We start from the raw sequence: 14,070 nt of genomic DNA, 5'->3' as shown, positions 1-14,070 counted from the left end.
ACATGTACAATTCTAAATAACCACTGCACTGACAACAAAGAAAATAACCTCATTATGACGATGTCTCACAATTCTGACACAACACTAAAAAGAAGCATGAAATTATACATTTAGACTTTGTCTGCTGTCAAGTAATTAATTAGGAACAACTGCTGAAGTGCCTCAAAAGCATTTAAGATTCTCATCCTTATGAGATGTTTGCAGAAAAACACCTTTCTCTCCAGTGTTCCAGCTGTGTCACTGATGTGCAGCATGGATGCTCATCACCTGTCCCAGTCAAGCAAACTCAAAATCCCCTCAGCCTTTAGTCACTGAGTTTTAATGAAAGGTTAGAGTCCCAGACAACGCTCATCCACCTGCTCAGTCCTTGGCGTCGCCCACTCCGTCAGCATTAATGGCAAACATGGCTTCAGCCTCGGGCAGACAGGGCGAGTCGTAGATTTTACAGATCCTCGTCTCTCCTCGGCCTTTCCTCAGGTACAGACTGCAACAACAACAACACTTTTAAAAAAAACAGCAGTTTTCCTGTTGATTCTTCCTCTGTGGCTCCTCCTGAGGTTTTTTCTATTTTTCCAGTTAAAACTATATTCATGGGATTTTCTCTTAAGTCGAAGGATGTTGCTACATGTACAGATTGAGCAAACTATGATTTATAAATCTGGGCCATATACATAAAATTGGCTCATTAGAAATCAAGGTCAATAAAATAATAATTGTCCAATGCTTATTAAGAAAATGTAAAAACTCTTCCCAATCACTCTATCTTACCCTGAGGGTCACTCATCTGGTAACTAGGGTTGTGTGCTGACAGGAATCTGATGATACAATACTAAGGATGTCCAATAATATCGGCCTGATATTAGCCTAATAAAGTAATGTCTGTTCGTTTTTTCTGCCGATAATGAAAAGGGGATAAAGTAATAAAAGCCTGGATTTTGCCAAAGTGTGCGAGCAAACGCTTAGTATATGTGGTCCTGTGATGTTTACCGGTACACGGTTGATGACCTCGTCAAACGGCACCGTGAGGCGACCATGACAGCAGCCGTGGCTAACAAGCTTGCTCATTCAGTGCCAGTCTGAGTGACTGCAACACGTTGGTTATTTGAGGAGGAACGTCTTCATTCAATTCCTCCAATTTAAATCACACACCTGAAGAAGAACCACTCGGAGGTACATGCCAGCATTTGTGCAGCAAAGTACTGAAAAGAAGCAACAAGCACTGTGTTTACAGACACGTCGAGAAGCTCTTTTCTGATGCTGTAACCATTAGCTTCACAACAGATATCTGCTCTTCAAGCTTTAGCCAGGTAAGCGTTAGCATGCTGAATTTGGTCAATGGCATCAAGACTGTGCTGAAAAAGGCTGTGCTTCATTCACTCACTCACTCATAAGCTCATTTGTTGCACTTTAAAGGAGGATTTTTCTTATTTTGTACAGTGTTTATTTGTGCATCAGTGGGGCATCAACATTTGTTTTGTAGGAAGCATGTATCTCTACAGCCTGTATATACATATATATACACACATACGTGTATATACATACATATACATATATATCAAAATCAAACATCTCTATACAATACATATATTTTGATACAGAGCTGACAAGAGCATTTATAACAATATACTGTGATACTAACAAGGAAATATATAGTAAATACATATTTGATCAATGACGTGTACCTTATTGATTGATAATAAAGTGGTCTTTATCACTGAGGGAAATGCTAATACGTCAGTTTGACTCACCGTGTGGTGGAGGCGTGGGCCAGAATGTTGCCTCCTATTGGTTTCTTTGGATCAGCTGAGAACATGGCTGCTCCATCCACTTGTGCAACCACCTGATTGCTTATCACCACAGCAACACCAAACTGTAGTGACAGAGCAGAGAGAAATGACTGGCTGAGGGAAGAGCAGATGATCTGCAGCTGCTGAGCTTTCATTTGTTTAGTTGGATGTGTTAATCAAGTCTTTTCAGCAACTCCCTGGTTTTAGTTGCTTTGCATGTAAACAGCCCTTATATCAGCATTGTGTGAACTTATTTGACAATGGTTTGATGTTCTATGCTTGTTGGAAGAAATAAATGTCCAGACAAGAGCTGCACGATAAATGGTTAGAAAACTGCGACTATACTGTATAATGTCACAACTACACATGATCTCATTTCTAAATGACAGCAATTCTTCTGCATTTATTTCACGAGCTGCATCACAAATAAACAATCCTATTTTCCACACAGAGTTTCTCAAGCACAGCCTTGTCGCTGCCTTCTCTCTCAATATATGAAGCCTTTACATCACGTGATTCAGTGGAGGTGGAACCCGTCTGCAGTTTAGAGCAGCAGCTTTTCACAACACTTTTTATCAAGCAAATAAAAACATTTTATCATTCAAAAATAGTGCATTTTATTGTTTGCAGGGTCTCTGCAGGTTTCAACAAGTCAAATTTAAGACTTTTTAAGACCATAATGAACACAATTTAAGACCCATTTCAAAACAAAAAAGTACAAAAGACATGAAGGAAAATTGGAGCCACAAATTGTTGAACTTTGGTTTTCATTAAGTTTTCTCCTCTGCTAAGCTAAGCTGTAACACACCACGGCGTGCGCAGAGCACACTAGCTCCCCTCGTGGTGCTCGATAAATTCTCACCGGGCAGCACAGGTGGCCTACTTTAGTTCCGTGGTGTAGTTATGTTATCGCATCCTCAAAAATCGAAACATTTCAAAGCGAGACTGAAGTTTATGCACGTTTCAAATAAAAGTCATGTTAATAGATTTTTAAGACCTTTCAAAATTGACCTTTTATGATATTTTAGGAGAATTTTAGACATTTTAAGGCCTTAAATTCAAATTATTGTATTTAAGACTTTTTAAGACCCCGAGGATAACCTGTATACTTGCCTTTCTTGCATGTCTCACATCACTTAGTAAAGATTTGAACATGAACACCTCCGCCTCCCTCAAAGGACTTATACCAGCGACCTTCGCGTTTCAAGCCCAGTTCCCTTTCCAAACCACTGCTTTGCTCATCAGTAGTGTGTGCGTTTGTGGCGCGTGTGAAAAAACAGCAAGGCATTTCCATGCAGCCTTGAGGAGGTACTATAGTTATGGAAAATGATGTGCCTGATACAAGATAGAGCCGAGTAATGCTCAAACTCTATAATGGAAAAGCGCTGTATGTGTAAAGTAGCAATGCTCAATCTGCATTTTGGCACACGGAAAATTTACACACTACAGCTTTAAGTGTATGACAGAAGAATCAGTCATCAGACAAGCTTTAAGCAAATAGTTATAATGATTTGGAGGAAAAGACCAGTTGCCAACCTCGTCTGCTAGTCTGAGTAGCATACGGAGGAAACGTCCCAGGTGTCCCTGTCTGGCCGACAGCTCTCCTCTCCCTGAGTAGTCTGTTCTGTACAGAGCAGTGGCACTGTCCACTATCAGCAGAGCGTACCTGACATACAGGGAGGGAAAGAGTGAGACAAGAGTGAGACACACTTCACACTCACACTGCTGAAATGTCACCACAAATAATAACTCCATCAACTGAGGCTACAATGGATTGAGGCTAGGGATGTCACGATTACTTGATTTAACGATTAATCGCAGTATTAAACGCTAAGGTATATTAATCGCAATGTTTCCTCAATACGGTCACAAAAGATTACCATATATGTAGTTCAGCGCAGCTCGCACGGAGCAAAAGCAAAAGCAAAAGTACCACTTGTGTTGCTTTCTTTTTGTTCAATGTGAGTTGCAGAATAGAGCCGTTCCCTGCGGGATAACCACCCGGCTCTGTACGAGTTAAGGTAAAGGCACAGTAGGGATAGGAATGACAACATTTTGAGAGTCGATTGTTGAGGTCCACGTGTCAAATTTTTGTCGAATTGTCTGCCTTTTTTTTTACAGCAGCAATTTTAGCCTCAAAAACATGGCTGTAATGTCCATTAGTGATCATCAATGCAGCTATAATAAGAATGAGGGACAAAAAAACTAGAGAAAACTCACTCTGCTGGCACGGCTGCGTTGCCAGAGGGCTCAGGTTTTTGAACCCGCGTTCGTTCATGTGATTTTACACACATAGTGATGTGAAGCCAATTAACGCATAATAATCGCGATGATTGTAATGTCGTGATTAATTCTCTGACAATGATCGTACCAAGACAATATATAATCATGACATCCCTAATTGAAGCTGCTGTAGTCACATTAGTAAATATCTGAGCTAGTCTGGATTGGAAACACATTTTAAAGAACGGTTGTATGAGGTACTGACATAGTCAGTGCTGAGTGCTACTGATGCCTTCGTGTGGTCAGTTTGTGTCACTGGGGTGAATCTGAACTAAGGATTTCAAACGCTGAAGACAAATAATAACTATAATTATTATTATATTGCTGTTGTGAAGCAACTGTTGCTGTTGTGTAAGTTGCTGATTTTCTCTGTGGACTTTGGCAAAGGAAGTGAGTGGTTTCAAAGAAACTTTATTTTTCAAAGGCTGACTAACAGACTTAAGCAGGTGAATAGTCTTTTGTGAAGCGACTAAAATCTGTTTCTGACACCATGTTTTAACAGAGAGGGAGTGTTTTTGCCTTTTAAAACCACTTGAAAACTGAATTAACCCTTTATTTTTTAAAGTGAAAAGTGAATACAGAGTGTTGTTTAAATTACAAGTCAAGATCCTGACTGACCTGGACTCAGCCATCATGGCAGACGCTTGATACAGAAGCTGGGTCTGATGGTCTGTGTTAAAGGCTCGGGCATAAGCCACGTTGTCCAGAACGTCACTGCCTACAAGCCCGTATCTGAGGACAGAGAGAAACATCAGGTGTTTTCCCAAAACCTAGAACCTGTCACTGGATCCAGACAGCAGCTGCATTGGAAGTGTCACACACTGGATGAGCTGCTGACTCACCTCTCTGCTACAGCAAGAAGCCTCTCTGGCCGAAAGGTTCCCTCTGTGTCAATGTACATGGCTTTACCCTCTCCACCTCCCTGATCAATGGGCAGCTGTGGATAGAGAGAATGCAACAGTTTCAGGAGTGCACTCACACTCAGTTGTTTACATGCACTGCCACAGTCTGACTAAAACAGGCAATTGGACAACTTGCAGAGGCTGAGTATCCATGTGGATCCATTTGGGCAGAACACAGCAGCAGAGAAGATAGATTTGTTGTTCATGCATTATTTTATTTTTAATGCAAACGTTTCGACCTGACAGTTTTAAAGTTTGTATATTATTAATGTTTTAATTATTTTAAAGTTGAATTTTAGCTTTATATTAGAGTCGTTCTGACATTATACGGGATATGTATTTAAATATAATATGGACATGTATACGTGTGTGTGTATATATATATATATATACACACACAACTCTACACTGCTGTAATATATCCATTTTCCACATGGTACTATATATTTTAATAAAAATAAATTAAGTTAAACATTGTAGGTGACGAGGCTTAAGCAACAGTAAAACGTAGTAAAGTACGCTGCTGTTCCAATTGAAGAGATCGTACTCGAGTACTCCTATTAGGCCTAGGTGATACGGCCAAAAAATAAAATCCCCGTTTTTGTTTTTTTTAAATACCAGATCTGATTTTCAATGGAGCGGAGGGAGCGCAGTAAAAAGGAAAAAATTGATTCTCATTTTTTAACATCAAAACAAATAAATCCGATTTCGATTTAAAATTGATGAATCACCCAGCACCAACTCCTGTACTCCCATACTTGGTGAGTATGTACAGTCGTGCTTGCATACTTGGTTATTGAGAAAGTAGATGGTGCTGTGCATCTGTATGTTTTTGTACCTGCTGGTCATGTTAATCGTGAAGCAATCGTATTGTTGGTACTTTTCCTACAACAGCACTGCCGTTTACTGTCGTCTCCTTTTTGGTGCATGCGCAGAACACCTAGTCCGACTAAGTGTATGTGCAGGAGTAATCTGACTATGAATTGCATTACCCAGGTATGGTAGTCTGACTAAGACTAGCTCAATTTAAGTTGGACTAACATGGCACAGACACACTGCTCAGTCCCACACTCCTACTTGTAAACACAATCATGATTTCTTGTATTTAAAAATATTCCACCCTCTCATAATGACAGCAGTGAGGCTCTCATCAGAGTAACAGCTCTCTCTGTACCTGACAGGTGACGGCCAACGTGTGGCACAGCTGAGTCTTCCCCGTCCGAAACTCTCCAAACATCTCTGTGATGGAGCCTGTCTCAATCCCACCTGCAGGGCAACAACATTTTAACCAACACACACAAATTTCATCTGTCTAATTACTGTGTTGCTCCAACTTAAACACATCTCACTCTTAGGGTGTTGAAAAATATCAGGACGGTGAGCATACACTAGTACAGTACAAATTCAATGTTTTATGTGTATTTTTCAGTGTATTTCTATAATCACTGTTACTATTGATAGTTGCAGTTATTGTTATTTTCCCCCTTTTTTAAATTGAATTCAATTTATTTTGGTATTCTGTTTAGGTTATCTGTCCAATTCATTATTATGGTCCAGAATACTAATTTCTCAGGCTGCACTACTAGATGTTCGGGCTGAACAATTTAGAATTGTTCAGCAAATATCTAATTGCGATAATGTTCCCTTATTTAATTTACTGAAGATTCTCATAGTTTAGCGTTTCATGATTTTGTAGCACAGACAGAGATACATGTCTCATATGGATAATGGGAGTACTATTTTTTCTCCACTTCAAGTGCTGATATTAACACATATTAATGAGTGCCAGCAATATATGCAGAAAATACACAAATTATTTTTGCCAGATGACTGAACACAACGCTTAAATTTGTTAGATATTTAAGCGTTTAAATATATTTATTTGAATAAAAGCCCCCCTCTGCCAACACCATATCCTATTTCAATTAACTACATCAATGACACTCTTGCAAATCCAGCATTCTCTTCTCGTTCTCCTGACGGTCAGTGAAACACCCGTTTCTTGTGTTTACAGTACATATGTAGTTTTTGAATTACTGCGAGAAATCGCTGTCTGGCCATTCTGCATGCTGACAGAGAGGTGAACAACACCCACCATCTCTGTGTGTGTGTGGGGGGGAAATTGGTTGCACATGCACGAGTAGATGAACTCACACCATTTCAAGCTTTGGCTGCAGTCTAGAGCCCTGGTGTAATTCTATCAATAGTCATTGTAACGCTGTATACCATGGGAAATTTGGAAGGTTCCCTGGCATTAAAATGTGGATTCAGCCCAACCCAAGAACAGACCTTGCAGTAGCTTGTCGAGCTCCTTGGAGCCTGTTGAGATCTGGATGATTTCTGCTCTCCTCTGGTGAAACTCCGTGGCTGTGGTGAACCCCATAGGCACCAGCTTGGCTGCTTCAGTCTGAAAAGGCAGAAATAAAAAGAAAATAAGAATAAGAATCCCACCTGAAGAGCAACTGCCTGGAATTACAAAATATTACATGGCATTGGAAATAATCAGATACTGGTAAAAAAAAAAGAAAAGAAAAAGGAGTACCGGACAGGGTTCTAGTCAGGATTTTATTTAAGTGTAATGTAAAGACGATGGAACGCTTTGTGCATTAGTAGTGTAAGACCTTGAGTGTTCTGACAGGCACCCTTAAATTAAATGTATTATAATTATTGTTATTGTTATTATTATTATAACTGTCTTTGAACCATTTGACAATGGTTTGAATGTAACATATTTAAAGGTCACATAGAGTGGTCCTGTTGCACATATATGTTAGTTATGGAGGTCTACTTGCATACATTAACTTGTTTTTATGGTCAAAACCCCCTAGTTGCTGTAAACGAGCCGATAGAAATCTGTCTTTTCTGACTGTTTCCCAGCCGCGAGACTTGAGACTCAAATCTATCAACCCGGAAGTGACATATATCAGCACACCCGTTCTCAGAAGCACAGCTCCCCCCTCTGGAACGGTGGATACACTGCTACTCATTATCAAAACATTGTTTTAACAATGTTTAAAAATAGCTTCTTCACGACTCTCCGCCGCAGTCCCTTTTATGACTTTGACCCAGAGTCAGAAGACACTGTCGCTCGTGAAACACCTCCACAACGGACGTTATTCTTCTTCTGCAGTTCAATGTACGCAACCGGATGTACCCGGACTAGTGCCTGGAGCAGGAGGTTCTGCTGTTCCGGAGAACCGATGTTTACGTAACTATAACAGGATTTTCAGAGATCACGCTGAGCCCGAGATTACAATGAAATACAGCGTTCTCAGCAGTGGCTGAACTGTTTGTTTAGAACCTTCATGGCTTCATAAACAAGGTAATGACGCAGATACACACTAAAAAACAGCGTTAATTGAAACTTCCGCTCTAGTACCACTTTAAATATTGTGCACGACATCTTTAACACTGTCTAATTGCAGTTTCATAAGATAAATGTGGATACCGGGTATGAATCAGGCCATAGAGAATACAAGAAAATGCACTGCTGTATTATGACACTGATCTGTGCTTACTTACTAGAATTTTGTCAGCTTTAGCCTCACTGATGCCCTTGATGTTGAGCAGCTCCTTCTTCGGTGCGTAGGCCACTGCCTCAATAGTGTGGAAACCAGCATCCTCCAGCTTCTTGATGTCACTAGCACTGATTCCACATTGCTGCAATTGAAAAGATTGGAATATAAGAGAGCCACATATTAATTACTAAGGAGAAGATAGGAGAGTATTACATCTCTGAAGCACAGGGGCAGTGAGTGACACCTGTGCTTCAACAACCAGCCCAAGTCTCGGATGCTTGACATCAATGAAAACATAAATGCCAGTGCCAACACAGAGGGAAAACTCTGCAGACCAGCAGAGATCCGTGTGTTTGAAACTATACCTCGAGTCTACACAGAGGCTGTGGTCCGAAGCTTTCTTCCTCCTCCACCTCTGCCTCCACCCTGGCCTCGCTGCTCATTGCCATGGTGTAAGAATAAAGACCTGGTCCACAGACTGGGGACACTCCGTGAGACACGGGTAGTCTGGAACACAGTGACTGCTCCATGTGAAGACGAGTGATACAATAAAAGGAAACGACGTTGAACGGCTGTTATGACACTGAATGTTAATACAACTGATTGTTGTCGAAATATTTGAGTGACATGACAGCGCTCGTAATTTTATAAAGTGTAACCTTCCTACTGCTTAGCAAGTTAACAGACTTACTAGAAAACAAAACGTTACTTGGTTAAGTGTTTGCAATAGGCATAACATACAGTTAAAACAAACGGGGTGGGTTAGCTTGTTAGCATTAGCACCGTCTAAGCAGCTGTCTGCATTAGTTAGTTAGCATGCGAAGCTAACGCATGAGCCACACAGAGTTGTGTCAGCTCAACAGAAGACACTTAGCTCTCACCTTTATATGTAGGAAGTTACTGTGTCCGCTTCAATCTTCGGTGACTGATTCTCCTTCTCGTCCGTTCTACCTCTCACTTAACGTTTGATAACCAAAGATCCCGCGCACAACACGCAGTACGTAAAGTCATGCACACGTAATCACGTTGGACGTAAACACACGCGTGTTGGTTGGTTAGTTGGGGTGTGTGTGTGTGTGTGTGTGTGTGTGTGTGTGTGTGTGTGTGTGTGTGTGTGTGTGTGTGCGTGTGTGTGTGCGTGCGTGCGTGCGTGTGTGCGTGTGTGTGTGGGGGGGTGATAATGATAAGGTGACCCATTCAATTGAGTGCATAAAGCAAGACAGTATCAATGTGTTGTTAGTTTACTAACAGTCATCCTTGTGTCCACTAGATGGCAACTTATATTACAACAAATATTATTTACATGAATCTAATGTATGATGTAAAATAGCTAAACAGGACACAAGATGTGTCCAGCAACCACATAAAGGCAGGGGCAGCATATTAAGTCTTTTAACCAACTATTTAACTAACCAAGGATCAAGAGCTTTCACAACCTTTACCAGATACACACAACAAACATATGACAAGATAGTCCTGTCAAATTATTCATTAAAGGGATACTTCCCTGATTTGCATGTGGCTTTGTGTTGCTAGAATAGGGGTAGTATATATTTTAGAAAGTTTTGTCTTCCCTCCCGCAATTTTTCACTGAGCTGTAAAAAATCCGTTCTCCCTTTTCCAAGAGGACCACACACGTGACAAACCGCGTAAAATGACGCGTTTCATTTAGTTTCAGTGTTGAAACTACAACTCTATCCCATAACTCCCTCATCCCATATCATTGTTTTGCTGCCAAAATACAATAAAAAAAACTACAACTCTAGTTCTGCACTTATTTGACTCACCCACAGGGGGACGAGACTTTCCAGAATGGACGAGACTTAATTCCGAGAATGTAAACAGTGTCCGCCATCTTTGCTAAAAAGTTACCACCGGTGTTGTGCCAATGTAGGTATCCCCGACAGAAAGTGTTTCCCCTGGCCACGGCCGCGGAGGCGGAGAAACAGTGGTGCGCTTGCTTTCACCCAAATAAATTACAACTAACAACAATTGCATTGTTTAATGATTTATTTTATGTAAACTTCACATACTACTCTATAACCTCTAGTATTAAGAACAGCGTTCTTCTATTCTAGCCAAAGATATGGGGGGATACAAATTATGGCAGACAGGTAAACAGTCTGAAATAATGCGTTTCCCCCATATCTTTGGCTAGAATAGAACAAAGCTGCTCATTATACCTAAGGTAAGGATACTATGTGAAGTATACATAAAATAAATCATTAAACAATGCAATTGTTGTTAGTTTTATTATAGCAAGCGCACCACTGTTTCTCCGCCTCCGCGGCCGTGGCCAGGGGAAACACTTTCTGTCGGGGATACTTACATTGGCACAACACCTGTACAGAGCAGCGTTACCTCGGCCTGTCCTGATGAAATGATCCACTGGCTCAGACGGCTCCGTCATTACATACTTGGTGTGATCCATAGATTTGTTGTTGACATGTTGTTTTGTTTTTAATGCAAACGTTTTGACCTGACAGTGTGAACTTTTGTATAATATTAATGTTTCATTTATTGTAACTTTGAATTTTAGATTTATATTAAAGTCGCACTGTCATTGTTTATGTATTTACATATAATGGACACATTTTATAGTGTATAAAATATTTAAAATGTGAAAATAACAACAATATATGTATTTATTAAAAGTATTTTATATGTTCCTTCATCAACACTGTAGGTGGCGGTAATGAGGCTTAAGTGCTTCGCGCCACCCGCCATTCAAACAGTAGAACAAGGAAGTACACTGCTGTTCCAAATGGAGAATCGTGCTCGTGTACTCCCGTACTTGGCAAGTATGTTCTTCAGTCGTACTTCTCAAGTATGTACTTTCCAAGTAAGCAAGTACATACTGGCATACTTGGGTATTGAGAAACGGCCTCGGAGTCGGAAGTGAGCGGAGCATTGTGGGAGTTGTTGTCGTTTGTGTACATGAGCGAAAAATACATTTTTCTGAATTTCTCGGCTAAGGCACTTTCTTCAAATTTTATTTCACATTTCTACTCCATAGATGACCCATTTTAATAGACATTCAACTTCCCAGCGGTGAAATATCCCTTTAAGTGTAAAGGAAAGTGCAGAATTGGATATTTAGATGTGTTGATAAATGCATCTTACAATACTTTCTTACACAAAACAGTCCGATTGTCTGATTTGCGTGAAGTTTAACCTGCAGTTAAACCCTGAGCGATACAAACATCAATAATGTTAGCAAACAAGCTAACGAACGTAGCTTCAAATGACTGCTGTCCACTGCAACGAGCCATAAACAGTTAACACGTATGAAAGTGTGAACCCCGTGGCACTGGTCAAACTACGTGTACTTATCCGTTAGTGCTGGGACCGATTAAACGAGCACAATCATCTGTGTATTTTGAAAACGGTGAGCTTCTTATCGAGAGACATGAAGTTAGTGAAGATAAGTTATCCCCTCCTCTCTTTGCTCAATTTACATATGACGCGAGCACGTTAGTGCGTACACATAAATCGTCATTAAAAATGCATTGGAGGGTATGTTGAGACATGAGAGTCAATGGGAGCATTTTCGGGCGAATCTTCACGTCAGTCAAATCGTCCCAGAAGAGGCGGAACCATAAAACGTGACTTGAATCTGATGGTTCTGATTGGACAATGACAGATAATATGTCTAGAATACTGATAATAACTACCTTTGCTGGCAGAGACGGCTGAAAGGAATATTAGTACTAAGGATCTTTGGAATTGCTGAGGAAAAAAAATTCTCTTTCTCCTCCTAGTTGGGAGGGCGTCGCCCAAATCGTCCCTATACACCGTCCGCACCTAACTAAAGGACGTTTCAATGACAGCACTCAATCTACATAACAAAAATGCCACTTTCAAGTAAATAAAATCAATACAATCTGATGCATCATTTGCAGTGAAGTCAAATTATCATTATTATTTTTCAAACATTGTTTAAGTTTAGTTTCACAAGCAAATACAAATGTGAAACACACACACACAGAGGACACCCCATCATAAAACTTAATTAATGGTGAATTGGTATAACAGGTGCCATGAACCAATTTGCATTGAACGTCTAGCACAAATGGTATAATTGTAAACTTGTTTTAAAAATCTCATTGCCTTCCACTCCCAGGCCACTCTCCCACAGGGTCTTGATATAATTTAAAGAGTCTGGAAAAGAAGATAGATTTGGCAATAAATATGTGAAATAGAGCCTTTTAAGGTAAAAAAATAATAATATATATATCTAGAACAGAATAATCTGGAGAAACATGGGGAATGTGTTCTGAACAAAGCTCCAGACCTGCAAATATTTAAAAACTATTTTGCTTCAAGAGTCAGAATTCGTCTTTAAAGGTGTCGATGCCAAGCTTTTCCCATCCAAAAAGACACTTTCTATCAGAGGAGGAAAAACATGGTAAGCAGCAAGTCGAGCATAGGTAAAGTATGACTGTTGGCCAAAGTTGCTCATAAACTGTACCTCTAAGAGGTTTTGACAATTCACTGATTTTTACTTTTATTTTTACTCATATTACAAAATCTGAAGGTATATCATGATAGACCAAGGTCTCAGCAATGTACCGGTGCAAACTCCTCATTTTGTATTTTTTTTTCGTAAAATAGGCGTTTTTCCAGTTATTATTTTGTTTTTGTCAACACCGTCAGTCACAATATAAAGCAAATTATTTGTAATTTATTTGGTCTAATACTTATTTAGAGTTTTTAAATTATTATCTACCATTAGTGCACATATATGCTGTTAAATGTTGAATATTCACTTTTGTTCATTTTTATATTGTTTCACTGTATACTGTGTACTCTAAAAGATCTAACATCATAGAATGTTTACTTTAAGCCTAAATACAAAAAAGTAATATTTTTTAATTTAAAAACTTATTTTGTATTGTGTAAGAGACTATTACTTTAATATATCAACAGTACTGAAGAATATTGAATATTGTTAGTGTTACAGGCTTCAAGATGAGTTACCTTTTCACAGAAGATATATCCTGTTTTCACAGGAAAAGAAGGGACAGAAGTCATCAGTCGCGTTTCTCATAGCAGGCTGTTAGCTGTCTTTATTAAACAGATTTCACTCTTCTTCATACGCTCAGTTCTCTACTATCATTCCTCATCGTAATCCATAAATCACCACAAAATGATAATTTCACATATCATATTCCCAACATATGATGAAATAACAAAACATGTCTGTGTCATTAAAACCAAATTTCCACTGTTATAATCAGCATTTTCAACATTGTACTTGTGCTTTTAACACCTTTAACTGCTATTGTAACAGTTTTTACATTACTACTGCCTGTAAAACACGTTTTAAAACATTCAATCTGCCTCATTTTTCACACAAGACACATATACACAATACAATAACTCAAATATTTGTGACCATACATATTTGTGGATGTCATATTAGCATAAAACTCCCACTGATGATGGTGACACTAATCTGACCGTGGTAACAGTGGCCTCATTTCAACATTAATTCCAAAATTGATACCACCCAAGTTTATGGCTTCTTGCTTCACAACTTTATTTAACTATTTGGTCCAAAAAAAACCAATCGTGTGT

General features: G+C 39.4%; 1 protein-coding gene across 1 annotated transcript; it reads right to left on the bottom strand.

The window, feature by feature from the left end:
- Positions 1-35: 35 nt before the first annotated feature.
- rad51 (RAD51 recombinase) lies at positions 36-9,425 on the bottom strand. The gene is made up of 10 exons (XM_083899213.1): positions 9,372-9,425; positions 8,856-8,997; positions 8,495-8,632; positions 7,262-7,379; positions 6,147-6,238; positions 4,913-5,007; positions 4,689-4,802; positions 3,324-3,453; positions 1,749-1,870; positions 36-484 (listed from the first exon to the last, which is right to left on the bottom strand). The coding sequence occupies exons 2-10, from the start codon at positions 8,937-8,939 to the stop codon at positions 361-363; spliced, it is 1,017 nt and encodes a 338-aa protein (XP_083755339.1). The 5' UTR covers positions 8,940-8,997; positions 9,372-9,425; the 3' UTR covers positions 36-360.
- Positions 9,426-14,070: the final 4,645 nt, after the last annotated feature.

The sequence above is a fragment of the Microchirus variegatus genome (genome assembly GCF_963457635.1).
Source record: "Microchirus variegatus genome assembly, chromosome: 12".
NCBI classification, from domain to species: domain Eukaryota; kingdom Metazoa; phylum Chordata; class Actinopteri; order Pleuronectiformes; family Soleidae; genus Microchirus; species Microchirus variegatus.
This window is presented reverse-complemented; position numbering and strand designations above follow the sequence as displayed.

Coding starts and splice junctions, on each gene's coding strand:
- rad51 (XM_083899213.1), bottom strand. CDS start 8,939: ATGGCAATGAGCAGCGAGGCCAGGGTGGAGGCAGAGGTGGAGGAGGAA. Junction 7,380..8,494: donor CTAAAGCTGACAAAATTCTA/GTAAGTAAGCAC, acceptor CTGCCTTTTCAG/ACTGAAGCAGCCAAGCTGGT. Junction 4,803..4,912: donor CTTCTTGCTGTAGCAGAGAG/GTGAGTCAGCAG, acceptor CTCTGTCCTCAG/ATACGGGCTTGTAGGCAGTG.